This window comes from Mesoplodon densirostris, chromosome 19 (genome assembly GCF_025265405.1).
Source record: "Mesoplodon densirostris isolate mMesDen1 chromosome 19, mMesDen1 primary haplotype, whole genome shotgun sequence".
In the NCBI taxonomy this organism is placed as follows: domain Eukaryota; kingdom Metazoa; phylum Chordata; class Mammalia; order Artiodactyla; family Ziphiidae; genus Mesoplodon; species Mesoplodon densirostris.
The window spans coordinates 12,112,825-12,138,719 of NC_082679.1; the positions used below are offsets into that span (position 1 = coordinate 12,112,825).

Here is a 25,895-nt window from a genome sequence, read left to right on the forward strand (position 1 = left end):
TGAGCCAGGGGTGGCACTGCGTGGGGAGGCCAGTCAGCCCAGAGTACTACGCTGTCCCCAGTGACCCCTGCCGCCCTTGTGTGGCCTGAGCCAGCACCGAACCTCTCCTGGTTTACGCCTCTGTCACAGCCTGTGGACAGTGCTTCTCTGGAGAGAGAAATACCCATACGCTGTGTGGAGGGATGACTGCTAGGGGTGGGAAGGTCAGGAAGCTTCCACAGGAAGTCACACTTAAGCTAGGACCAGAGCACCAGAAGTTCCAGTCAGGGGGAAGAGCATGTGCAGATTGGAGGGCAGCTTTGGGTGGGCTCTTGACTGTTGGGTCACCCAGAATTCTTGCTTGACCGTGATCCTATAGGGCCATGTTAGCAAGCCAGTTTCACTTCGTGTTTTACTGATTGGTCGTCCCTGCCTGGAGCACCACTGTGATGACTGAAATCTGCCTGACTTTACAAGAGCCAGAGTATCTTGATGGATTGGTGCGGCCTGCCTTGGGCAGAGATGCAGGGTCACAGACATTGGAGTTGAGATTCAGGTACCCACACGGGCTTGGCCATAAAGCAGAGAATGGGAGACTGAAGAATGAAAATTTAATGTTGCAGGAAGGCAGATGCTTAGGGTGTGGGTTCTGGCAGGGGAGCACCACCCTGTCCCTGGTCTTGGGCGAGCAGACGCAGAAGCAGGGAGTGCAGGGTCCGGCAAACAGGTGTGTACCCCAGCCGGCTGAGATGCAGGTAATCATACATGTCATGGTGGCTTATGGTACCATCTGAGTGCACAAAGCCAGGGTCTGCGTCCAGGAAGTGCGCCCGTGGGTGGCCAGCCAGTGCTGCCCGTACCAGCTCATTCACCTGTCGGTTTTTCTCACGAAGTGGGTTGGGGTGCTGGCCCCGAGGAAGCAGGCCCTGAGGAAGACAAGAAGAGTTGTGAGGAGGCATCCTACCAGCCTCTGGGTATCCTGTTCCCTGTGCCAAACTGTCCTCCACCCCCCACCAGTAAGTCCCCAGCAGCAGAATACACTAGGGATGGGAAGATGATGGTCTGAGACCTTATTCTAGAAGTGAGACCTTCTAGAAGTGATGGAGGCAAGATTAACCCTGGGAATGCCTGACAACTTTTGGCTATTTAAGTGTCTTGAATTTCTCAACACCCCGAGAATCTCTAGCGGTCTCTTGGGCAAAAGGGGCTAACTGGTCCCTGAACATGTCCTTGACCACAGCCCCTCTGATGGGTGTAGCAAGCTTCAACATGAGGTTCTGCCTTGAGCCACTGCACTGTGCTAAGCTGCCCAGAACTGTGCAGCTGTGGCTACACCTGAAGGGGTCCCAGAACACTGCCGTTCTTCCTTTCCCACCCTCCCACTCTCTCACCAGCACCACGACCCGGGCCTGGGGCTGCCGCTGGTTCACCAGTTGCACGATGGCCTTGATGCCTCCAGCCACCTGCTCTGCGGTGTGCCCGTGGTTATTGGTACCCACCCAGACCACCACAATCTGTGGAAAGAGAGGCACGAAGCAGTGGTGAGGGGGCAGGCTAAGGGTGCTCTAGCTGCCCATTCAACTGCTCCTCACCTTGGGCCGGATGTGTTCCAGCTCCCCGTTCTCCAGACGCCACAGCACGTGCTGCGTGTTGTCACCGCCAATGCCAAAGTTAAGTGCATGAAGAGGGGAAAAGAGCTCCCGCCAGATCTGTGGGCAAGAAGTGGTGTGGGCACATGGGGCACTGTCAGCATGGACCACCACTCTCTATCCAAAGGTTAACCAAGTATCATCATGGAAGAGCCTTGCTTTACGGAAGCAGTCTGGTTAAATCGCACCTTGAGCAAACCCCAATATGGTCAAACCTCACTTTATGCAAACCCATTACAGTCTCACTTTCACAAAACCCCATGGAAGCAGGACTCCCTTCACGGAAGCCTATTCTACTTGAGCCAGGCATCGAACCAACAGCATTCCAGTAGAACCTCACTTTGAGGAAAGCCATGGTTTAACGTCGCTTAATGGAAAGATATAATTGAGCCCCCTTAGTAGAGACCTATTACCGTTGACCTTCACTTTGTGGAAATAACTATAGCTTTGTGGAAATCCATTAGGGCTGGGCACTAGTTTAAGCAAACAAAGAGCCTCATCCTAGGCAATCTTGCACGAAGCCTCATTTTAAGTCTCACTATACACAAACCCAGTATGACAAAGCCAGGACACACACTTCCTTCTCAACAGAATGTGGCACATTATACTGAGATTCTGGGTGCCCGGCGCTACCTGAGGATATTTCGGGTACCCCATACACCGCCTGGCCTGGGCTCTGGTCCAGGTCTGTCAGTGAGGGCACAGACCTGGGTGGGGCAGGAAGAGAGAGGGACGGGCCTCACCTCGCACTGGTGCATTAGCTGGACTAAGGAGTCCCCGATGAAGACGACTTCGGGTTCTTTATCTTTGCTGTCGGCTACGAAGCGATGGTGCTTTGGGGACGTAAAGGGGAGTCAATGGCACGCGCGCTGCTGGGCCCGCCCCGCCCCGCTTCCCTAGGCGGCACCACGCCAACTGCCCTCAGTTTTCCAATCTCGTAATGAGCGCGGCGCAAACCAGCTACTCTCTCAGAGCCTCCCCCCACCCCCGCCCCCAGCCCCGGACTCCGGAGTATCGCGGGCGGGGTCGCTCACCAGGGACATCCAGCGCCCGTCGCCCTGCACGTCCTGCACCGGCGTGGGCTTGCTGGCTGGGTTCTCTTCTCCACTCATCTTGGCGCCGCGGCTCCAGCAGGATGAGCGAGCGCGGTCAGCCCGGGAGTGTTCCCGGAGGAGGCGGCGCCGCCACGCCCACCCCTACCCCTCAGGCAACAATGGACTGTCCCGAAGCCCGCACTCTAGCGGAGGGCGCGGCCGATCCCGGGCACCGCCTCCTCTCCGGGGCGGAAACCTTCACTTAGAGGAATTGGCCTTGCTTCCCCCACGGCGGCCGCGCAGTGGGCTCGTCCGGCGCTTCCTGCCCGGGCAGCTCACTCTCCGGCAGCGGCGGCGGCACGGGGCGTGGGGGGAGGCGAGAGCATCCAGCACCCGTGGAGGGGAGGAGGGAGAAACCACCCTACCGTGAAAGCAGAGTCGGGGAAATCTAGCGCCCTTCCTCGTGGGAAGAAACCATTTGCTGTAGGGCGAGAAATGTGGGGAAGGAACCACCTACTGTGTGTGGGGGTGTGTGTCTGTGTCTGTGTCTCATTCACGTGGTGGTAGGGGAGTGAGTGGACGAGTCCATGCTTGGATCCTTGAGGGGGTGGCTCAAACGCACCTGGCCAGGAAGGGACGCTCCCATTTTCTTCTGACGTGGGGGACAGAAAAGGAGAATGGAAATGTGAAAATTAGAGGCTCAGCTGTAAGGAGACACTCACGCCAAGGCAGTGCCAGGACTTTAGTGAGCCTATCTGCTCATGGGCCTCCCCTGCTCAAATTATGCCAGTTTTTGTGGCATAATTTCTAAACTATATGTCTTTGCATTACAGACATTACCCTGCAAAGAGGATAGTAGAAGATGCAGAAAGATAAAGGAAATTAGAGATGCTGCAAGGCCCAGGTCCAGCCTGGAGCCCCTCCCGCGCAGCTCATCTTACAGATCTGTGGCCTCTGCGCCCCTCCCTAAACCTAGGGCTGACCAACAGCTTCAGTTGGGTGTGTCTGAGCTCCAAAACCTACATCCACAGCCAAGGCCATCTAAGGTCCGCTGCCCCCCACTTCCTGCCCCAAATTTATCTCAGTCCTCAAGTCTTCCCAGATCTCCCTGTTCTGGGGGACCAGGTGGGGGTCCCACACCACCCTCAAAGTCCTGGTCATATTCCTGTAGCTCCACTCCCAGATGGGATCTTCCTATCTATTCATTCCTTCTAGGTAGGTTGATACTGAGATATAGAGATGAATCTTATTTATTGTGTTTGTGTTTTGCCTCAATCCACTTGTCTGGAACAGGGCCTGACTCACAGTATTAATAACAAGTACTATCTATGGCTGTTCACAAGTACTTGCTGAACGAGTATTAAAGGAATGGGTCAGATCCTGGCCTTGTCCCAGCGTGTTGGGGGGGGGCAGATCCAGACACAAAGCTGAGGGAGGGATCAAGGTTGTGATTAAGGAATGCACAGGGGACCTCTGTGGGAGAAGAAAGAGAAGGACTCAGGGTGAGGGATTTCCTAGAAGGAGTAGTATCTAAGGAGTTCGGCTTTGAAAGATAGTGAAGGTTGGGCAAGCAACATTACCAGGTAATACAGAATATAGCTTTTTACGGTATGGGGAATACCCTGGCATACCGTGATTTGAAAGACTCTGAGGGGGAATTCACTGGTGGCCTAGTGGTTAGGATTCTGGGCTTTCACTGCTGTGGGCTGGGGTCCAATCCCTGGTCAGGAAACTGAGATCCCGCAAATCACGCGACCAAAAAAAAAAAAAAAACAGTCCGAGGGGACAAGTGTAGTGAGAAACAAAATTTACAGGCATCCATTCACCAAGCGCTGTTTTCAAATTGTATGTTGGCTCATTTCATACTTACAGCAGTTATAAGAAGCAGAAGATACCAACTCCATTTTACAGATTAGGAAACTGAAGCTCTGAGCAGTTACATACTTTTCCGAGGTCACAGAGCTCAAATGTGCCTGGGCATTTGAACCTAGGTAGTGTAGCTCTGGAGCCTAGCTCTAAATGACGACACTATACTGACTCTCTAGGGATAAAGCCTGTGACTGCTTGGAGACTGGCTGTGTGTAGGGCTACCGTAGCCCTTCTCCCCCTTGGCTTCGCCTACACCTCGGGCGCTCCAGAGAGAAAGTCCGCGATAGATGTCTAAACCAATCAGCATTGAGGAAGGGGGCGGGCCTAGTGGACCTCACAGCCAATTGGTGGATAGGAGGTGCCTAAGGACAAATGAAAGAGGTTTCCGAATGTGAGGTCGGGAGGGGTGCGGGGCTATAACCTGCACTCTGGGCAGCTGGCACGTGGCCCTGGGCCTGTGCCTCTTGGGGTGGGGGTGGGGAGCCAAAGGGCGTGGGAGGGGCACGCGCATGCGTGCTTGCACCAAGGCCTTGTGTGAGGCCCGGAAGAACATCAGGCGCGTCGAGAGCTAGGGTCACCGCGGAAAAGAAGCCATTGTACCCCACAGCCACGTGGAGTGGGCGTGGGGGTCGGGGTTCGTTGGGGGCAGGAGAAGGTGAAGTGCCCTTCCCCTTCCCTGCCCCCACCAACTGTACTCCCTTCCCTACCTCATCTGCCCCACAAAGCCTTGTTTCCTACCCCCTTCTATGACCAGGCCCCAGTCCCTGATAGCTTCTCTGTTGCCCTTTCTGTCCTACCGAGTTATTCTCTGTTTCTCCAACTTCCATTCTCTTTCCTGCCTTTGTCTCTCTACCATCTCTCTTTGCTTTCTGTATTCTCCAGTACCTCCTCTACCCCTGGATTTCTCCTCTGTTCAAAGTCCCCTTCTGGTTCACCAGATCCCTCCAATATCATGATCCCTTTCCCATCTCCCATTTTATAGCTATTTCTTCATATCCCTGTTCTCTCTAACCCTTTCTCTATCCCCTGATAAATCTTCCCGTTCAGCATGACTCCCTTGACCTCATCCTACTCCTATGACCCTGCCTTTTTTTCTGACCTTACCCTGACCAAGCCTTTTCCAGTTGCTCTCCACCAATCCCTTTGTCTCATCTTGTGTCTCTAAATAGTACTCCCAGCTCACCCCAAACCATCTCTTCTCACTACTCACTTCTAGGTCTTTGACTTATCTGCGTGCTGATGACCACCCTGTCTTTTATCTTCCAGGGCACCATGGACCCCAGGGGGCCAGCCCCCAAGCCTTTCCATCGGCCTGAGAAACCTGGTCGTGTCCGCCGTCGGAAGACCAGGCGGGAGCTTAACGAGGCCCTGGTGGGCAGTCGCCGGTCATTGGCCCATCAGGATCCTGCTGTGGCCAGTCGGGATCCACATGTGGTCCTCCGGAATTCTGTGGCGCCTGCTGACCCCAAGCACGTGGTCATAACCCAGGGGCGCCTGAGCCGGGAGCACCGGGGTCTCTTCAACCACGAAGTGAAATCTCTGGACGTGGCACGGCTGCTTAGCAGTGGGTCCCTAGAGTCAGGCACCCCTGCACTTCCCACCAAGTCCTCCCCAAGCCCAGGCAGGGCCCAAGAACCAGCCCCACCGTCAAGGGGCAAGGAAAACCAAGTGCCTGGAGCCTCGGGCCCAGTCCCCCCCAGTCCCCCCCAGCTCCCTGGCTTGGGGCAGCTGCTGGGGGAGCTGCAATGCCAGCTGATTCTGCCACAGGCCTTCCCCAGGAGGAACCTAGTACAAGAGTCCAGGGATGCCATTGTGGGCACTTTACAGGCCTGCCATGGCTGCGTGCCTGACCTTACCCTGGTGCTCCGGGGCTGCCAGCCACACTTGCCAGGTGAGCTCACCTCCTGCCCCCTGAGCTTCCTTTTCTTTTGTCTGCTCTATCTCAGCTGTGCCCCATGCTTCTTTCCTCTGTGCCAGGGACCAAGCCTAGGGGCCCTACGAGACAAAGGATGACACCCTCCTGGATCAACAGCCCTGAGGAGGCCCCAGGGGAGGGGAGGCAGAGGAGGCGAGAGGGGACAAAGGAGCTCACCTTTGCAGTGCCTCACACCTCCAGCACTCCTACTGTGTACCCGGTGAAACTGGCACCACCTAAAGATCCCTGGCCACCCCCATTGTCCTCGTTGCCTTCACCATCTGGGGCACCCTGCGGCCCCCCAACAGCCTTTGATCTGCTGAAAAGCATCTGGCTGGTAGACACACCTCCCCCTCCCCGGCCTTGGGGGATTGGCCCACCACAACCCCTGCCTCAGCCACCATCACCCTTGTTGTCCCGAACCTCTGCCCTGGACTGGAGCCCCAGCCCCCCTGCCCCACTTCCCAGCCTCTCCTGGGTGGTGGCCCGGAGCAGCCCAGAGGCCTGGTGCTTTCCACCCATGAGACTGTACTGAGCAGGCTGAGGCTGGGTTGGGGGAAGGAATCCCATACTCTGATCACTTCAATAAAGTACCTTCCTCCTGATCCTCTTGGTTTTTAGTGAGTGGCTGGCCCAGGAGAGCAGCTTTTCCTAGCTCTGAGTTCTGGGTCCAGGGTGGAGGGGAAGGTACTGTCACTTGTCGCCTTCCTAGGGCCCAGGGGCCTTCAGTCAGTCTAACACATCCACCCACTGAGGCCAACTATGTGTTCAACTCTCAGCTCTGATAATGCTGGGGCTCCAGAGAGTGAGACTGAGGCTGTATCCCCAGGGGACTCCCAGTACAGTGGTGAACACAGACAGTTTCAGCCCTAGTGGTTGCATCTGGGAGAGAGAGAGTTGCAGGGGCTGAGGGAGTCCAAGGAGGGAGTCATGACTCTGTCCTGCTGATGAGGGAGTTGACATAAGACCCTTGTATTTTTTTTTTATTTTTATTTATTTTTTTTTTTTTGCGGTATGCGGGCCTCTCACTGTTGTGGCCTCCCCCGTTGCGGAGCACAGGCTCCGGACGCGCAGGCTCCGGACGCGCAGGCTCAGCGGCCATGGCTCACGGACCCAGCCGCTCCGCGGCATATGGGATCCTCCCAGACCGGGGCACGAACCCGTATCCCCTGCATCGGCAGGCGGACTCTCAACCACTTGCGCCACCAGGGAGGCCCCCCTTGTATTTTTTAAGTTTGGTAGACACTTGCTAGTAGAGAAGGAAAAGAATATTTCAGGCAATCTAGAAATGCTCTTCTGTGGAACAGCATGTGCAAGGCCTGGAGGAAGGCAAATAGGGGATGTGGGACCATTTTCATTCAGCCTATATCCCTAGGCCATGCTGGGATCTAGAGTGAGTCACGTCTGGGCTTTGCCTATGAGAGGCTTCTAGTCTGGTGGGCACAGGAACAGTGTGTGTGCAGCATCCGGGCAGGAATGGCACATGAGGCCTGGATATGGCGACAGACTTTTTTCTTTGGGCTACAGTACATTTAACATTTTAGAATCAGTTATCTACTGTTACAAACCAGTGCGCTTGATTTGAAAAAAAAAAATTTTGGCTTCTCTCTCAAAAGAAAAAAAGAAAGAAAGAAAAGAGAGAAAGAAACGAAGGAGAGAAGGAAGGAAGGAGGGAGGGGAGGGAGGGGAGGAGAGGGAGGGAGGGAGGGAGGGAGGGGAGGAGAGGGAGGGGAGGAGAGGGAGGGAGGGAGGGAGGGAGGGGAGGAGAGGGAGGGGAGGAGAGGGAGGGAGGGAGGGGAGGAGAGGGAGGGAGGGAGGGAGGGGAGGAGAGGGAGGGAGGGAGGGAGGGGAGGGGAGGGAGGGAGGGAGGAAGGAAAGAAACCTGGCAGCAGACCCACTATCCCTCCTGTTAACAACTGGCTGAAGCCAAGTAGCAGAGGCTCCTTTTTTGTGGGGTCCACACTCTCCTTTGAAAGCATTTCACACACTTACGTTTCCTGCTTGGCCTCCTGACTTAGAAAGTTTTTTAAAATGATATTTTGAGGAGCAGCAGATTTTCTGCAGTGGAGGGGGAGGGATGAAGCTGGAAATGTGTTGGAATCTGATCAGGAAAATGAAGCTGAGGGGCTTGGACTGTTCTCTGTAAAGCTTTTCCAGGGCTCCCCATTGCCCAGAGGGAAACCATAAAGTCAGTACCAGGGTGTAGGGGACTGGACTGGGAGGTCACACAGCTGTGACTTGGCTGAGGTTTTATGGGAAGGAAGTGGCAATGCTGGGATTTGAGCCCAAGCAATTGATTTCAGAGTCTGCTTGTGGGTTTCTCACAATACCACCTCTTCTGCCTCACAGCAGCTGGTTTCAGACCCTGGTAAGCAGTGACAGGGCAGGGTCAGGCAGCAGGGTGTAGTGGTTGTGGCTGAGGGCTCTCTGCCCCATCGGAGCTGTGTGACCCAGAACAAGTGGTTTGCCTACTCTGTGCCTCTGTGTCTCTGTAGGCACTTCACAGAGTGCATGGGGTTTGTGGTGGTCACAGATGGTGATGGCTGTTATGGGGGCGGGGATGGGCAGTCAAAGAGCAGTTTGGGGACTAAACTGGGGGGAGGTCAGGACAGAACTGGGGCCTGGGGGTTGTGGGCCATCCTGGGATGGCAGTCTGGAGGAGGATACTGGGCTTGGGGGAATGTGAGTTCACTTTAGGACACGGGGAGCTGGAGGTGCCAAGGAGATTCCCAGAGGGGAGGACTGAGGCTGCGGAGGCGTGGAGAGGATGGGAAAGGGGCGTCCCCTCCCACGGGGATTGGGAAGGGTCCAGGCTGGGTCATCCTGGAGGAGGGGGCAGGGAACGCGGCTCCCGGCGGCCCCTTTAATCGGGGGCGCGCGCCAGCCGGCCCGCGCGCTCTCGCCGCCGTCGCCGGGCCGGAGTGGGAGCCGAAGCGGAGCCCGAGCTGGGGCCGGAGCGGGTGGAATGGAGCCCCCACGCGCGCCCGCTCTGCGCCGCCTGCTGCTGCCGCCGCTGCTACTCCTGCTGCTGCTACTGCCCCCCCGCGCCCGGGCCAAGTATGTGAGGGGCAACCTCAGCTCCAAGGAGGTGAGCGCGCCGGGCCCTCCCTTGCCACCCGCCGGGCCCCCGAGGGAAGAGAGGGAGGGGAGGGGCAGGTCCCGCCCCGCCCCCTGCCGTCTCTCCCGGGCGGTCCCTGAGTGCTGCGCGGGGGGTGGGGTGGGGGTGGGCAGGCACATTGCGGGACTGGGTCTGGGTTGAGGCTGAGGGGGGCCATTGGGTCGAGAGGAGACTCGGGGATTGTAGGAGGGACATTGAGGTCAGAGTTGGGCGAGGAGGGGGGCCGGGTTGGGAGAGTCGGAGTTTGGGGTGGGGGTGGGGGACGCCGAGGTGGTGCTGAAGGGACAGCACTTTTCACTGCGCATTGAGCCTGAGTTCACACTCCTGTTCAGGACCAGGAGAGGGCCGTTTGGGATACTCCCCAGCACCTAATGGTCTCTGGGACCACCGTGAGGGCGTGTGTGGATAATTAGGGGAAAGCCAGTGGGATGGTATCCCTGATGCAAGGTGTCCAGGATGGGGATCTGGCCCTCCAGGGTCTTTCTCAGGCGCCTGGCAAATGGGAGAAGTGTTTGAAAGGAGGGGAAGAAACTTGGGGGAGGGGGCATCTGAAGGAGGAATCCTGGAACCAAGGTGAAAGGATCACAGAAGAATTTTGGAGGTGACTTGGTCCCCTTATGCTTTCTGGGAAATCAGGTATTCCAGGGTAGGGAAGAAAAGTTGGAGGGGTGTCTTTGGAGTCGAGGAGAGCTCTCAAGGGACTCAGAAGAGGGTCTGAGTGGGCCCCTTTTCCAGGACTGGGTGTTCCTGACGAGATTTTGCTTCCTCTCGGATTACGGCCGACTGGACTTCCGTTTCCGATACCCTGAGGTGAGCCTTCCCCAAGCACTCACCATTGCTAAGGCTGGATGCTCCCTTGGCTTCCCAAGGCAAGGGTTACCCCAGTTCCCTATGCTCCCCCAACCCCCCAAATCTTTGGGTCTGCAGGCCAAGTGCTGTCAGAACATCCTCCTCTATTTCGACGACCCATCCCAGTGGCCAGCCGTGTACAAGGCAGGGGACAAGGTGAAGTCTGTGAGGTGGGTGTAGGGGAGGAGGGATAAGGTCGAAGCTAGCCAAGGAGTGACCATGGCCCTGCCTCCCCTAGGACTGCCTGGCCAAGGAGTCAGTGATCAGGCCAGAGAACAACCAGGTCATCAACCTCACCACCCAGTATGCCTGGTCAGGCTGTCAGGTATGGGCCCAGCCTGGGGGAATGGGCAGGTGCTGGAGGTCAAGGGCCAGGGGGAGGTACAGGGAGGCTTCAGCCTTCTTGCTCCTCCCCAGGTGGTGTCAGAGGAGGGAATGCGCTACCTGAGCTGCTCTAGCGGCCGAAGCTTCCGCTCAGTGCGTGAAAGGTGGTGGTACATTGCACTCAGCAAGTGTGGGGTAAGGGGCTGGGCCGGCCACCGGGGCCTGCCTTCTCCTCCTTGCCTTCCTGCCGACCCCTCCCTGCCCAGGGCCCCTCTTAGGCCTCCACACTCCCCACAGGGAGATGGGCTGCAGCTGGAGTATGAGATGGTCCTCACCAATGGCAAGTCCTTCTGGACACGGCATTTCTCTGCTGATGAGTTTGGTGAGCATATGGGGACCCAGGATCTTTTGTGGGAGCCCAGAGCTGGGCGCCTGTTGAGGGACACCCATCCTGACTGCACGGTTTCCTCCTCCCACCAAATTGGCAGGGATCCTGGAGACAGATGTGACTTTCTTTCTCATCTTCATCCTCATCTTCTTCCTCTCCTGTTACTTTGGATGTGAGTCCGGCACGTGGGGTGGGGGGGAGAGATGGGGGAGGGGAAACCAGCTTGGAGGAGATGATCTGCTCTTCCTTCCTGTCTGTGTATAGCCTCCCCCTACCCTCCTTCCAGATTTGCTGAAAGGTCGTCAGTTGCTGCACACGACTTATAAAATGTTCATGGCTGCAGCAGGAGTGGAGGGTGAGGTTTAGAGTATTCCAACTTTTGAGTTCTGTGGGAGGAGGGCCTTAGGGCTCACATACCTGGGCCTAAGCAAGGAGGGGCTGGAGGCCTGGACTCCTGGGTCAGAGGGAGGAGGGGTCTGGGGCCTGGACTCCAGAGTTTCCTCGGAGGTCAGTGAGACTAAAGGGTCTAGAATCCTGATGGGGATGAAGAAAGGGTTTTGGTCATCTGGATCATAGTGTTAGGGAACAGTGATGCCCTAAAGCTGCTTTCTGTCCTTTCCTCTCTCTGCCCATCCTGCCCTCAGTCCTGAGCCTCCTGTTCTTCTGCATCTACTGGGGCCAATATGCCACTGATGGCATTGGCAATGAGAGTCTGAAGATCTTGGGTGAGAATGAAGTGGGCCCGGGAGGGTGCTGGGGCTCCTCTCCAGTTTGAGCCTGTGTCTGAGCTGCCCTCCCCTCCCCCCACCAGCCAAGCTGCTCTTCTCGTCCAGCTTCCTCATCTTCCTGCTGATGCTCATCCTTCTGGGGAAGGGATTCACGGTGACACGGTGCCCAGGCTGGGGCGGGAGGGACCACTGTCGGGGGTGGGGGGTGGCTGGGCTAGGGAGCAGGGCAGAGATTGGGCTGGGGGGGTGGCTGCCCCCTCCTCTCTTGACGGCCCCCACCCCTGCTGTCCCCCCTCACGGCCTGCCGCCAGGGGCCGCATCAGCCACTCGGGCTCGGTGAAGTTGTCTGTCTACATGACCCTGTACACCCTCACCCACGTGGTGCTGCTCATCTACGAGGTCGAGGTGAGTCCTGCCTGCCACTGCCCAGGCTCTGCCCCATCCTGCTCGCCCTTCAAAGCTTTTGGTGGCCTCTTCCACCTGTCTGCTAGCCCTTCCCCACATCGCGCTCTTCCTGGCTCTCTCTCTCCCACTCTGTGGTTTTCCGCCTTCCCATCTGTCTAAGTGCGTTCCTCCCCTCTTCACCATCTCAGAGTAGCTCTCTTCCTCCTCCCTCTGTCTCTCACTGTCTGTCACATTTAATGCTTAGTGTCGTGATTAGGTTCAGGAGTCACACAGACCTGGATTCCGCTCTGGTTCTCCCACTTCCCAGCTGCCTAACCTTGGCTGATGGCCCTCCTCTCTGGGCCTGTTTCCTCTTCTGTAAAATTAGGAGGATCTTACCTACCCCAGGGGACTTCTCTAAGGCTTTATATCACCTTGACTTTGGCCGACAGTCTTCCTGCTTAGCCTCAGTTTCCCCTTCTGTGAAGTGGGGTGAAAATAAGACCTACTTCATCAAGTTGATGCAAATGGAAAAGCTTACACATGGTACTGTTTAGCCCCCTGTGTTGGGCCCATGGTAGCAGATATATTCTCTATCTTTTCGCCCTCTCTCTCTACTTCTATATGCTTTCATCTTTCTCTCTCATTCTCCTGCTGCTTCTGTCCTGACCAAGTACCTCTGCACCTTGGGTACCTGAGGGTGGGGTCTGGGGTCCCTGTGTGGAGGGTTGGAGGCCAGGGCTATGACCAGCCTTCTCCCTTGGGTCCAGTTCTTTGACCCGGGCCAGGTACTGTACACGTATGAGTCGCCAGCGGGCTACGGGCTCATCGGGCTACAGGTGGCAGCTTACGTGTGGTTCTGCTATGCCGTGCTCATCTCCTTGCGCCACTTCCCAGAGAAGCAGCCCTTTTATGTGCCCTTCTTTGCTGCCTACACCCTCTGGTGAGACGTGCTGGGGCCCCAACCTGTCCCTGCCTTCCCCGGCTTCTCAAAAATGGCTGTTCCCAACTCAAACCCTCCTCTTAGAGGCAGACGGGCTTTCAAGTTAGGCAGCTGTCACCAGAGTCTGCCACTCACTCACTCTGTAACCTGCAAAGAATTACTTTCCCAAAGTGAAAAAAAGAGTGCCTCAGGTTACTTACCCATAAAGAAAGGTTGTCAGGGGTATCTCCTGTAAAGGGTTAACTTGAGCATGCATAGGGCAACAGATGAGGGCTTCGAGTCTGGCATACAGTAAATGTCCAATAAAAGCTAGTTGTGATATTTTTTATTCAACATAACACAGCAGTAAAGTAGATGGATTCTAAGCCAGATTGCCTGGGTTTAGACCCAGTTCTAAAGCTTGTAAACTGTGTGACCTTATACAAGTCAATTAAATTCTCTCTGCCTCGGTTTCCTCACCTGTTTAATGGGGATGGAAGTTGTACCTGCCTCATAGAGTCACTGTGAGAGTTAGATGAGCGTATATATGTGAAATGCTTAGAAACAGGTCTGGCATGCAGTAAGTCCTTAATTGTTTTAATCATATGTTAATTCATTCATCAAACATCTATAGATTTCCTATCAGGTGCCAGGATTGGGGTGGGATAGAACTGAGTTAAATTCAACCTACTCCTTGCCCCCCCCTCCCCAATTTCCCATGCCAGTGGGATTCCTGTCTCCTTTTAACCTCTGGCTTCTGAAGGTCACACTGGCTTCCCTCCAGTTTGGGACCCACTTGGGACCTATGTGTGTGCATAGCAGGGTATTTGGGGCCATGGGGTGGGGTGGAAGGCAGGGACAGTGTCTCTACAGACCCAATACCTCCCCTTCAGGTTCTTTGCAGTTCCGGTCATGGCCCTAATCGCCAACTTTGGGATCCCCAAGTGGGCCCGGGAGAAGATTGTCAATGGCATCCAGCTGGGGATCCATTTGTATGCCCACGGCGTGTTCCTGGTGAGGCTGGGCATCCAGTTGGGGATGGGAAACCAATGGGTGGAGGATGCATGAGGCTCTCCACGCCTGAGCTGCCTGAACCTTCTGTTCTGAGCTCTTGATCCATTTCCTTCACTTCATCCCTTTAGTCATTCAATAGACACTTATTGAGAGCCTGCTGGGTTCTTGCAGGCTATTCCACTGTATCCCCCAGAGTCCACCCTCTTCTATTCCTCTCTCCCACTTTTGTGTCCTGGCCTCTTCCCCCAGCCCCACCCTCTTTCTTTGCCCCTCTCCCCATTTCCATCCTGACCCTGGGTCCCTAGACTCTCACTCTTCCCTTCTGTATTCCCACTGCCTTCCCTAAGCACCTTGGTCTCTCCTCCCCCCACCCCACCCCCATTCTTCCATCTCTGCTGCTCTATCACAGGAAGAAGCAACTGGGGCGGGTCAGGCTGGGGCTTCAGGGGGCCTAAATCTGAATGGCAGCAGAGGGTTTGAGCACCAAACCTCTTCTTTGCCTTGGTTTACATCCTATCTGCCCTTCTGGCTGACATTTCTTCTGTCCATCCATCCATCCATCCATCCATCCATCCATCCATCCACCCATCCACCATTCAATGGACACCTGCCTCGAACCAGCCTCTGTTTCATGTTGGGAACACTCACGTGCATTTATTTCGTCCTCTTGTTTAATTGGCAGAGCAACCCCAGACAGGATGGATAACCATCACTGAACCCACTAAACAGAGAGGGGAAGCTAAAGCCCAGAGAAGGGAGGTGACCTGCCAGGCTCCATGGCCTTTGGTGGTGGGGGGCAGGGGGACTTTGAACCCCATCCTTCTCCAGCAGACCACAAGATCTGGCATAAGAAGGAATCACACAGGGAAATAGGCATTGCTGAAGACCCCGGCTCCTGACTCAAGGGGTCCACCATGTATTCTTTGCAGGGAATATACTGAGCCACTGAGGGGGCCAGGTCCCGCATGTTCTACCCTAGAACCTTAGGTACAGACTCACTTTCCCGGGACAGTCCCTCTTGAGGCTCTGTTTCAGGAAGTCACAAAGAGACAGAGAGAGGAGAAATGCTGAGAACCCACCATGTGCCAGGCTCTGCACCAGTGGTTTTCATTTCCACCCTCTCTTCATCTTTCCAAGTAGGCACTGTAACCCCTTTTCTGCAGTGAGGCTCTGGGAGTTTAATCAATGTGCCCCAGATCCCACATTCAGTGAGCTGTGGGGCTGGGAGGTGGGGTGCCCTTTCTGTTATACTTAACCTTCAACCAGTTTCCTTCCTAAAAATGCTCATGTTAGCTCAGCACAGCTCCACCTCTGGCACTCTACTGTTCTTCGGTTTCAGCTCCTTGTTCACTTATTCAGCAACTACCTTAGAGGGACTGTGCTGGCCTCCCGTGTTGCAGTGCTAGGGTCACACCCGGTCCCTGCCCTCATGGCCTGCCAGCTAATTCAGGAGACATCTCTGCATTCAACCAATATTTATTGAGAGCTTGTATGTGTCAGGCACTGTTCTAAAGGTGTTGGGGATTCAGCAGGGAAGAGAACAGTCAAGTACCTGCCCTCATGGAGCTAACATTCTAGAGTCTGTCAGTTGCTGTCCAATTGAACTTTCTGTGTTTATGAAAATATTCTACAATCTGTGCCATCCCATACAATAGCTACTAACCACATGTGGCTATTGAGCACTTAAATGTGGCTAGTGTGACTGAGAAATGAAAGTTTTAGTTTAATTTTGATTAATTTAAATTTAAATAGCCACATATAGCTAGTAGCTATCATACTAGACAGAGTAGGATGCTGAAGCTTAACCATTCAGTGATAACTGGCTGATCAGGGCTCTGATGGAGGAAGCATCGGCAGAGTAGTAAGAGTTGTGATGGACGGGAAAGGTTAGAGGCCAGGGCACTGCGGGGGGGTTAGAGGAGGCGCCTAATCCAGTTGAAGGGTTTCAGGGAAGCAGGGATGTCAAGTGAAGGGGAATCCTCAGGGCCTCATGTTTATGGAGGCAGCCTGAGGCCTGGACAGTCCTTCTCCAACCTGCACCCCACCTTCGCCCCAGATCATGACACGCCCTTCGGCGGCCAACAAGAACTTCCCGTACCACGTGCGCACGTCGCAGATCGCCTCGGCCGGAGCCCCAGGCCCCGGAGGAAGCCAATCCGGAGACAAGGCCTTCCCGGAACACGTCTATGGGAACGTGACGTTCATCAGCGACTCGGTGCCCAACTTCACGGAGCTCTTCTCCATCCCCCCGCCCACCTCCTGCGTAAGCCCCGCGGCCCCGGCGCCGGAGGAGCTGCTGGCGCCGCCCCTGGAGTACTTGACCCCGCTCCCGGCCCCTCCACCGCCCTCCACGTCCAGGCGCCTGAGCCCACCCCCTGCCTTTCGCACCCCCAGAGCCCCAACGCCGCGCCGCGACCGTCCCCCGGCGCCCGCGCCCACCTTGCCGGACTGGGTCCTGGCGCTGTTGCGTACGCCCCCTCAGACACCCCGCGCGGTGCCCCCGCCGCCGGCGGCCTTCCGCGGTTCTCCCCCGCCTCCCCGGCCGCCGCCGGAGTTTGCCCGGCGCACCCCGACGCCGCCCCTTGAGTACCTGGCTCCACTGTCCAGGCGCCCCTGACTGACACCTGCGCCCACACCTCGGGAGGGGGGATCATCGGGGGAAGAGGGACGGGCCTTCGGGGCCGCATCTGCCCCCCGTGGGTCCTGGACGGCCTCTGACCCTGACCCCCCTCCCAGGCCGGGAAGCAGGTGGAGGAGACAGCGGTGGCGGCGGCGGTGGCCCCGAGGGGCCGCGTGGTGACCATGGCCGAGCCGGGCGCGGCCTCCCCGCCCCCTTCCTCTCGGTTCCCCAAGGCGGCCGACCCGAGCTGGGATGGCCCGACGCCGCCCTACCAGCCGCTCGTGCCCCAGACAGCGGCGCCGCACACCGGCTTCACCGAATACTTCAGCATGCACACGGCCGGGGGCACCGCACCCCCGGTCTGAGCACCCCTGCCCGCGCCTGCCCCATGGGCCGCGCGCCGGGCCCCGGCCGGGCTCCGGATCCCCACTCTATCCCGGCCCCAGGGCTCTGCCAATCCCGGCCTTCCCAAACCTCCCCACCCCGCGCGCCCAGGTAGGGGTGCGTAGTGTCCCGCTCCCGACCCTTCCCCCGACTCCTGTGCCAAACGGTCCCGCGGGAGCCGCTCTCCCCGTCCCCTCCCTCAGCCCCTGCCCCGAGCGGCACCGGATTCTGGGCTCCCGCTGTTCCGTGACCTTCGGCCCCCTGGCCCCCTCCGAGACCTCTGACCCCGCCGGACCCCGGACACCAGTGACGATCGCCGGGACCCTGCCTGTGACTCTCCAGGACTCCGCGACCCCGAGCCACCGCTCCCGGGACGGATGTTGTGAAGCTTGTCTCGACTCATACCTTCCCTTGGGATCTCTGTGACCTAGGACCCGTACTCTGTCCACCTTATCTCCATCCCGGAGGCCCTCCCTCAGGTCCTTGGCAGAAAGACTCTTTTCCCCTTCTTGCCAAAATAAAGAGGATTCGTTGAGTTTTTATCTTTAAGATGGGCTCTTTTACATCTTGACAGTGCTCAGACACGGGGCTGAGCAAGAACCGTTCCAGGCTCGGGACCACAGTGCGCCCAACTGTGAAATGGTATCTTGGAAGGGGCCTGCATAACCTGACCTTTTGTTGACCCAGAATCTGGGAGCCCTGAAAATATGAATCATCATCTAGCAGAGTCCTCTTATTGTACGGCTTCTTTATTTTTACCTTCTCTTCCCCAGTTAGAGGTAGTGGCGCCCTCCAGTGGCCGACGCTTCGCTCAGCCACCTGCGCCGGGAGTTCGGGTTACGATTTTAGCCCTGCGCATGTGTGATTCTCACTTCGCTAGCCAAGGAGGTCACTGCTGCGCATGCGTTTAGGAACAAATGGGCGGGGAAGTCTCCGGAAGTCTCCCTCTGTGGAGGGGTGGGATTGGGTGCTCCGCAATCATCCCAGGGCCGCTCTGACCTGCGTCTCCGCGACTCTCGCCTCCTCTCCGTCCTCCCTCCCATCGCGGCCACTCGGACCCCGCCTTCTCGCCCTCCAAGCGGGTCTTCCCGGGGCCGCTCTGGCCCGAGCGTCCCTTCATCTTTCTGATCTGGCTCAACCGGCTCGGAAGGGAGGCGCGGGTGGGTGAGCAAGGGAGTTCGTCTGTGGTGTCCAGGCCTGAGCCCCTGAAGACTGACTCTGCCCTGGGCACTCGCTCGCGCCCCTCCCCTGGCTGGAGGAGAGTCTCTGCCGGAGGACCTTCCGGGCCAGGCCCGGCCCGCACTCTATGTAGGCCCCCGCCGAGCTGTAGAGCCCTTCGCCCACTGGGGACCCAGTGGTGTATAAGGTCCATTTCGGCCTGCAGCGGCCCGTTTATGGGGTCAGCCAGCGTATGGGGGCCCATGTCTATAAGGGACTCCCGTGGCCCCTAGGGGTCTGCCCCGTACGTAACGACCCCATTTACAGGGTTTTCCATGGGTCTATAAGGGCCCACCCCTCGGTTTCCAGAGCCCATCCACAGCGGCGGTTCCCTTCGCGGGGACAGCGACTCCTGGACCTCCCTGGTCTACAAGGCCATGTCCCACCTATAGAGGTCGCATTTGCAGGTCTTCAAACCGGGTGGAGGGGCTTCTCCGGGTCTTTAGGACCCGTCCCTCTGTAAGGGTCAGTGCTGGAGGCAGCGATGGCCCTGGGCCGGGCTCTGGCTGCGGCGCTGGCTCTATCTTTGGCCGTGCTGGGGCCACTGTCCCCTGGGGCCCGGGCAGGGGACTGCAAGGGACAGCGGCAAGTGCTGCGGGAGGCGCCAGGCTTCGTGACAGATGGTGCGGGCAACTACAGCGTCAATGGCAATTGCGAGTGGCTCATCGAGGGTGAGTGGGGCCGTGTGGGTCACACACTGGCTGGTGCGCTAATTCATTCATTTGTGCAGTCTTGCATCCACTCACCATGTTCCCAGAACCGGTTCTGGTGCAGGCCCTTTGCTCTAAAGTGCAGCCAGCCTAGGCCTTGCCTTGGAAGGCCTTGAAGTCTGATGGGGGAGTTGCACCCGGACTCAGATGGACAATTACAAGCCAGAAGCATCAGTGAGAGGTATTCTGAGTAACCGCTAGAAACTCAGGCTCTGAGCCCAACCACCTGGCTTCAAATTTGGGTTCCACTTCTTACTAGCTTTGTGAATTTGGGCAAGTGGCTTCCTTCCTCTGAGGTTCGGCTTTCCCTCCCTGCAAGTGTGGATAGTAATAGTACTCCCCTCATAGGGCTGTTGGACTTGACTGAGAACAGGTATTTACTGTGCCTGGCACATAATAAATGCCCAGTAAATGGTCTTAGGATTATTAATGTTGTCCTTTTTTAAGTACTTCAATAAAAGCATTTTTTTCAGTCATTCATGTGCCAGACATTGTCTTTGCCTCTGGGACATAGCAGAGACCTCCACAGCCCCAGCAATCCCCGATGACTTGGGGCTTGGAATCCAGTGGGGGAGGCAAACATGTTAACAGACAGTCCAGTCCAGAGTGGTAGGGGCTGTGATGGAGGAACCCCACGGGCCTGGGGAGCCCAGAGGAGGTGCCTGACCTGTTGGGTAGGAGAGAGCAGAGAAGGCTTCCTGGAGGAGGTGTCTGAGCTGAGACCTAAAGGACCAATAGGAATCAGCCAGGAGGAGGAGAAAGTCATTCCAGGAAGCGGGAACAGCCTGTGCAAAGGCCCCATCTCTACCCTCCTGGGCTTCCAGTCTAGTGGAGGAAACAAACCCACCCCCAGGGAGTGGGAATCCCAGAGATGACATCTGGCTTAGCCTGGGCTATACCTGAGACCAGAGGCGTGTGCAGGAGAGAGCAAAAGGGCATTCCAAGTAAGAAGAAGAGCCTGTGCAAAGGCCTGGAAACAGGAGGAGATGATGCTTTTGAGGAGCTAGAAATCTGTATGCTAGGACACAGAATCCAAGAAGACAAACAATGAGCCAGAGGCTGGAGGGTTGGGAGGAAGCAGGTGGTGTAGGACCTCGTGATTTTTTTTTTTTTCCGGTATGCGGGCCTCTCACTATTGTGGCCTCTCCCATTGCGGAGCACAGGCTCTGGACGCGCAGGCTCAGCGGCTATGGCTCACGGGCCTAGCCGCTCCGCGGCATGTGGGATGTTCCCAGACCGGGGCACGAACCCATGTCCCCTGCATCAGCAGGCGGACTCTCAACCACTGCGCCACCAGGGAAGCCCTGACCTTGTGATATTTGAGCTGTGTCCTGAGGGCAATAGGGAGGTGAAAGAGAAATCCAAGGCAGTGGCTGGAGAAGTCCAGGAAGGCTCCCTTGGCAGTGGATGAGGAGCTGGCCTCCAGGGAGAGGTGGGAGTCCCCCAGAGGAGGTCCTGGGCAAAGGCCAGAGGTGTGACAGGGTCTGGATCGTGCAGGGCCTCCTTTTGCAGCCTTTGGAGCTTGGTCTTTGCCTGGGGACACTGGGCATCTATGGAAGGTTTTGAGCAGGGGAAAGACATGATTTAATTTACGTTTTAGAAGATCTCTATGGCTGTTGTGTGGGGTATGGATGAAGCATGTTTTGGGGGGATGAGTGTGTTTGTCCCCATCTTGGGCGCCATTCCTGTCTAGGGGGTGAGAAGAGGATGGGAAGTGTGTGTGTGTGTTAGAGGTATAAATCATTCTCCGGCCTTTAAGAGCTCCAGCCTGGTTGGGGATGGACACAGACATTCAGCCCCCGGTGTGCTCAGGGCTGAGACCGAAGGAGGTGCAGGGTTGGGTAGTCGGGCCTAGAGGAGTGAGAAGACTCTGCTGGGGGTCACAGAGGAGGAGCCACCAGAGCAGTGTTCTGAAACATACATAAGAGTTTACCGGGTGAGAAAAGGGAACAGCCTCTAGGAAGACAAAAGAGGGGCTGGTGGGTCTCCGAGCCATGTCTGGGCTTGTCTGGTCTGGCTAAACTGTTGGCTGGGAGGAGCGGAGGGCACCAGAAGGAGGGGAAGAAGGGCCTTGAATGTCATGCTGAGCAGCTTGACTTTTCTCTTGGGATTGATGGGGAGCCAAAGGGGGATTTTGAGCAGGAGTGAGGCATCGCTCTCAGGCTGGGTGGGGGGTGGACTGGAGACTTGGTGTGCTAGTCTTGTGGGAGAGGATGAGTTCTGAACTGGGGCAGGAACTAAGGGGGTGGAGAGGCACGGAAAACACTGAGAGATTTGTGAAGTTTCACCAATGAGACATGGGGGACCGATTGGCTGGATGTTGGGGTAAGAAGGAGGAGTCCAGGAGACTTCTGGACCCCCCTTGAGCTCCCATCCTTCCCAGTGTCCATCACCTCTAAGAACCAACATGCTCCCCCATCTATTAAAAAATAAGCAACTGACCCACTTACTTTTGTACCGTGTTCACACTTCATTGTACCCAGTCCTCATAACATCCTCGTGAATAAGAGGCATATGCCTTTGAAAAGCAAGGGCATTTAGGATCAGATCTCTGTCCAGGATGGCTTGGGGGTTAGGCCCATGTTGGGCAGAAACAGGAGGACTTGAACTTCAGGTGGAACTTGGGGAAGGCAGATGGTGAGCCGGCCCCTGGTGGGCACTTGGCAAAGATGTGCTTGTTGTGATTCTAGGAACAGAGCTTTATAGTTTGGTTGAGGCTGGTAAGATTCTGGGAGGTCTGGTTGCCTGGCCTGGCTGAATTGTTCTTCTGCGTTCTCCAGACCACAGCTCGGGGTCTGTGTGTGATGTTCTTGGGGGCTCTGGCCAGAGCCTGAGGGAGAGCTGCCAACTTCAGTATTCTGTCTTGTGCATCTCTTCCTTCCTTCATCCAGTATTTCCTGAGCCCTTGCTCAATACCAGGCCCTGTGCTGGGCAGTGTCGGGGAGGGATCCCCAAGACGAGTAGGCCCAGGCCCTGTCCTGTGGGCCTCCTAGGCTGCAGCGGAGACACACCTGAACACAGGTGGTCCTGGCCCAGAGGAATGAAGGTCGTATTGGAAAGTGAGAACCTACAGGGGCACCTAACCCAGCCAGGGGGCATCAGGGAAGGCTTCTTGGAGAAGGTGGGGAAGTTTGCTGGCAGGAAGGGAGAATGTGCTCTAGACAGAGAGAGGAACTTCTGCACAGGCCCAGCTCCTGATAGAGCTGTAAGCCGTGGGGTGATGTGAGACAAGTTGAGACTCCAAACACCAGGTTAGGGAGCTGGACTTTCACCTGGAGATGGTGGGGAGCCATGGAGGGCTTTTGAGCAGGGGAGGGTAAGGGCCAGATGTCGAGCTGGGGAGATCCCTCAGGGACCCATGTCAGCACAGGCCAGGAGGCCAGGAAGGAGGCTGGATCAGTGGTCCTGGTGAGGGAGGACAAGGCCTGGGCTGGCGTGTTAGAATCACCATGTGGGATCTTCATACCAGCCTTGGTGGCTGAGGAGAATTATCCCCATTTTACATCAAGGAAACTGAGGCCCAGAGGCCATGGAACTGGCGCAAGATCACACAGCTCGTGGATAGTGGACAAGCATCTCCAGTATGCAGATGAGTGTACTGAGGAGCATGGGTAAAGGGGCTGGCCTAGGGTCAGGAGCACAGGAGCACCTGAAACCCAGGTCTCCTAGTCTCCCTAGCCCACAAGCCTTCCCTGAGCCCCTAGTGGGAGACGTGGGATGAGAGAACCTTCTGCAAGCAGGACCTGGCAGAGAGCAAGAAGAGCGACAGTAGGAGCATTACGGAGTGCTAGGCCCTATCATAAGCACTTTAGGTGCATTATCCATTATGGCCTCCCATGTGGTCGCAGTCAGACCAGTGGGAACTGCAGTCCTCTGAACACTCACCTGGGCCGGGCATCCAAGAAAGCTCCCTCACAGGGCTGGCAGTTGATGCCGGCTGTCAGCTGGAAGCTCAGCTGGGGATGACAGCTGGGACGCCTACACATGGCCCCTCCAGGTGACTTTGGCTTTTCATAGCATGACAGCTGGGTTCTGAGGAGTATTCTACGAGGCCCAGGTAAAAATTGCAGGCTTCCTCTGATCTAGCCTCGGAAGTCCCAGAGCATCACTTCTGGTGTGTATTGGCCAAGCTAGTCTCTGAGGCTCTTCCCAGATACAAGGTGCTGGGAGTCAGCCATCATCTCTTGATGGGATTAGTGGCCAACAAGTTTGAATCGATCAGAGTGATTATATCCCCATTTTACGGATGAAGAAACAGATCCAGAGAGGTTAGCTGACTTGCCCAAGGTCACACAGCTAGTGGCTAGTAAGTGGCAGAGCCAAGATTGGAACCCAGGCAGTCTGGCTCCAGAGTCTGTGCCCTTAGCTACTATTCAATACAATAAACAGAGAGAAGAGACCCTGGGTTGGGGCAGAGAGGAGCTGTGGTGCTCCAAGTTTCAATCTTTGGCCAGGGGGAAGAAAGGGACCTCTTCCCTGAGAGCTCTGTTGAGCCTGGAACAGAGGACCCTCACAGAGGCCCTTTTCCATCTGGGAGTATGCCTCTCTGCTCATGCCTGGACTGACCCTCAGGGTTGGGCATGTCTGAGGCGCAAGAATAAATGGGGGGCTTCCCTGGTGGCGCAGTGGTTGAGAGTCTGCCTCCCGATGCAGGGGACACGGGTTCGTGCCCCGGTCCGGGAAGATCCCACATGCCGCGGAGCGGCTGGGCCCGTGAGCCATGGCCGCTGAGCCTGCGTGTCCGGAGCCTGTGCTCCACAACGGGAGAGGCCACAACAGTGAGAGGCCCGTGTACCGCAAAAAAAAAAAAAAAAAAAAAGAAGGAAGTTCTGTGTGACCACTGGGATGGGGTTCCTCTCTCTGCACTTCAGTTTCCCCATCTGAATAGTAGGCGGTGTTCAGCTGTAATTTCTTCTTTGAGCTTCTGTCCCTCTTGCTGTCGCAGCTCTGACCTCCCTGGGCTGTGAGCCTGGGAGCCCCTTGAAGGCAAGGCCCAGGTCCGACTCATCTCTGGGCCCCCATCCCAGCGTTACGAGGAGCAGGGCTTGGTGTTTGTGGGGGCGCTGCATGGAGGCATGGGGAGAGGGTCCGCATCTGAGCCTGGCTCACCTGTTCTCACCGCTCAGCCCCGAGCTCCCAGTACCGGATCCTGCTGGACTTCCTTTTCCTGGACACAGAATGCACGTATGACTACCTGTTCGTGTATGATGGTGACTCCCCCCACGGGCCCCTGCTTGCCAGCCTGAGTGGGAGCACCCGGCCTCCGCCCATTGAGGCTTCCTCAGGCAAGGTTGGTGGGGCCCGGCTGCGGGGCTGTGGCTGGAGGATCTGAGTGGAGTGTGCAGGACAGGGGGGCAGATACACAGAGGGAAACAAAAGGCGGGGGGACTTGACATCAGTCAGAAGGATACAGGGACAAAGAAAGGTGGAGGGAGACACAGAAAGCAGATGGGGACCCCAGGGTGGGGTGGGGGCAGGAGTGGAGCCCCTCCCAGTCCAGCCCCAGAGCCCTTCCCACCTTGTGCCTGCAGATGCTGCTGCACCTCTTCAGCGATGCCAACTACAACCTGCTGGGCTTCAATGCCTCATTTCGCTTCTCCTTGTGCCCGGGGGACTGCTACAGCCATGGGCAGTGCCAGCCCTCAGGGGTGTGTGTCTGTGAGCCGGGCTGGGGGGGCCCTGACTGCGGCCTGCAGGAGTGCCCAGCCTACTGTGGTACCCATGGCGCCTGCGCCTCGGTGAGCCTGCCCCCAGCTCTGCCCCCCGGGGCCCTGCCTGTGATCACAGCCACCACTCCCGTGTCCTAGACCTGACTCTGCCCCTGCCTGAAACAACCCCTGCCATCCTATCCTCCCCCATGACGCTGACCCCGCCAGGGACCCTGCCTCCTCCTACCGTTCTCCCTCTCCTTCCAGATCCCACTCCCCCGACCTGTCACTCCACTTCCACTCCACCTTCACTGGGGGCCCCTCCTCTGCCTGAGCTCACTCCCGACCTCACCTGTAGCCCGCTTCTCACCTGTGAACCTGCCTGCCTTCCTCGTGCCAGGCCTGACTCCACCCTCCCACCCAGCCGCTCTGTCTGGCCTTGGGTCCCCAGCCATGACTTCTGACTTTTGACCACTGACCTTGGGCCTGAACCCTGCATATCCAGCTTGGGGACTGGATCACGCCTTGAGCCCTCTCTGCCTTGACCTCCCTGGATGTGAGCTCTTCCAGCCCAGGCCGACGTTGACTTCATCAGTTTTTTTTCCTCCAACCTGTCTTTCTGTCTTGTCCTCATTTTCCTTTCTGGGTCTTTTTCTTTTTCCTTTCCCTTTTTCTGTTGGTCTGTCTTCGTTTCTCCTCTTCTCTGCCTCCCTCTGATTGTGTCCGTGTGTCCATCTCTGCCTCTGTCTGTTGGCCTGTCTCCTTCCTGTCTCTTTCTTTGTCTCTCTATCTTTATTTTTCCATCCTCTCCTTTCCTGTTCATCTCTCTCCTCCATTTTGCTCCATCTGTCTCACTCTGTCTCTCTCTCTGCTCCCTGTCTGTTTCTTTCTCTCTCTCTCTGTCCCTGTCTTTGTGCCCCATTCCCCCCAGCCCCTGGGACCGTGCCGCTGTGAGCCTGGTTTCCTGGGACGCGCCTGTGACCTGCATCTGTGGGAGAACCAGGGGGCTGGCTGGTGGCACAATGTGAGTGCCGGGGACCCCGCCTTCTCCGCCCGTATCGGGGCGGCTGGTGCCTTCCTGTCCCCACCGGGGCTGCTGGCTGTTTTCGGAGGTGAGCAGATGGGATATGAGTCTGGGGTCT

At 56.8% G+C, this 25,895-nt stretch overlaps 4 protein-coding genes across 11 annotated transcripts in view; 3 read left to right on the top strand and 1 right to left on the bottom strand.

Moving 5' to 3' along the window:
* Positions 1-573: 573 nt before the first annotated feature.
* On the bottom strand, positions 574-3,169 carry PAFAH1B3 (platelet activating factor acetylhydrolase 1b catalytic subunit 3). 2 transcript variants are annotated; one of them, XM_060084134.1, is made up of 5 exons: positions 2,663-3,166; positions 2,372-2,461; positions 1,572-1,688; positions 1,371-1,493; positions 574-905 (listed from the first exon to the last, which is right to left on the bottom strand). In XM_060084134.1, the coding sequence occupies exons 1-5, from the start codon at positions 2,738-2,740 to the stop codon at positions 615-617; spliced, it is 699 nt and encodes a 232-aa protein (XP_059940117.1). In that variant the 5' UTR covers positions 2,741-3,166; the 3' UTR covers positions 574-614. The 2 variants fall into 2 exon arrangements, with proteins under 2 accessions (XP_059940117.1, XP_059940118.1); XM_060084135.1 differs by lacking the exon at positions 1,371-1,493 and having other exon boundaries at positions 2,663-3,169.
* A 2,634-nt stretch (positions 3,170-5,803) lies between these two features.
* Positions 5,804-6,981, top strand: PRR19 (proline rich 19). Its single transcript, XM_060085580.1, has 2 exons — positions 5,804-6,422; positions 6,509-6,981. Exons 1-2 carry the CDS (start codon positions 5,804-5,806, stop codon positions 6,979-6,981), a joined length of 1,092 nt encoding a protein of 363 aa, XP_059941563.1.
* A 2,379-nt stretch (positions 6,982-9,360) lies between these two features.
* TMEM145 (transmembrane protein 145) lies at positions 9,361-17,668 on the top strand. 6 transcript variants are annotated; one of them, XM_060083914.1, is made up of 15 exons: positions 9,361-9,534; positions 10,300-10,374; positions 10,492-10,569; positions 10,652-10,738; positions 10,831-10,932; positions 11,035-11,119; positions 11,226-11,297; positions 11,412-11,480; positions 11,770-11,850; positions 11,937-12,015; positions 12,165-12,258; positions 13,008-13,180; positions 14,053-14,173; positions 16,230-16,436; positions 17,381-17,668. In XM_060083914.1, exons 1-15 carry the CDS (start codon positions 9,412-9,414, stop codon positions 17,459-17,461), a joined length of 1,527 nt encoding a protein of 508 aa, XP_059939897.1. In that variant the 5' UTR covers positions 9,361-9,411; the 3' UTR covers positions 17,462-17,668. The 6 variants fall into 6 exon arrangements, with proteins under 6 accessions (XP_059939897.1, XP_059939895.1, XP_059939894.1 ...); XM_060083912.1 differs by having other exon boundaries at positions 13,008-13,025; positions 16,910-17,469; XM_060083911.1 differs by lacking the exon at positions 17,381-17,668 and adding an exon at positions 16,910-17,253.
* Positions 17,669-18,162: 494 nt separating this feature from the next.
* The window catches only part of MEGF8 (multiple EGF like domains 8), a 41,653-nt gene continuing 33,920 nt past the window's right edge, over positions 18,163-25,895 (top strand). For both annotated transcript variants that reach the window (XM_060083505.1, XM_060083506.1), the window contains exons 1-4: positions 18,163-19,066; positions 24,232-24,395; positions 24,637-24,843; positions 25,685-25,865. In XM_060083505.1, coding sequence (XP_059939488.1) covers positions 18,880-19,066; positions 24,232-24,395; positions 24,637-24,843; positions 25,685-25,865 — 739 coding nt within the window. In that variant the 5' untranslated portion in view covers positions 18,163-18,879. The remainder of the gene's footprint in view (positions 19,067-24,231; positions 24,396-24,636; positions 24,844-25,684; positions 25,866-25,895) is intronic.

Excerpts from the sequence above, each read along its gene's own strand:
- PAFAH1B3 (XM_060084134.1), bottom strand. The coding sequence starts at position 2,740 with ATGAGTGGAGAAGAGAACCCAGCCAGCAAGCCCACGCCGGTGCAGGAC. Across the intron at positions 1,689-2,371 it reads AGCTAATGCACCAGTGCGAG|ATCTGGCGGGAGCTCTTTTC; the intron begins GTGAGGCCCGTC and ends TCTTGCCCACAG. Across the intron at positions 1,494-1,571 it reads TGGAACACATCCGGCCCAAG|ATTGTGGTGGTCTGGGTGGG; the intron begins GTGAGGAGCAGT and ends CTCTTTCCACAG.
- TMEM145 (XM_060083909.1), top strand. The coding sequence starts at position 9,412 with ATGGAGCCCCCACGCGCGCCCGCTCTGCGCCGCCTGCTGCTGCCGCCG. Across the intron at positions 11,481-11,769 it reads GGCTGCAGCAGGAGTGGAGG|TCCTGAGCCTCCTGTTCTTC; the intron begins GTGAGGTTTAGA and ends TCCTGCCCTCAG. Across the intron at positions 12,016-12,164 it reads AAGGGATTCACGGTGACACG|GGGCCGCATCAGCCACTCGG; the intron begins GTGCCCAGGCTG and ends GCCTGCCGCCAG.
- PRR19 (XM_060085580.1), top strand. The coding sequence starts at position 5,804 with ATGGACCCCAGGGGGCCAGCCCCCAAGCCTTTCCATCGGCCTGAGAAA. Across the intron at positions 6,423-6,508 it reads CTGCCAGCCACACTTGCCAG|GGACCAAGCCTAGGGGCCCT; the intron begins GTGAGCTCACCT and ends CCTCTGTGCCAG.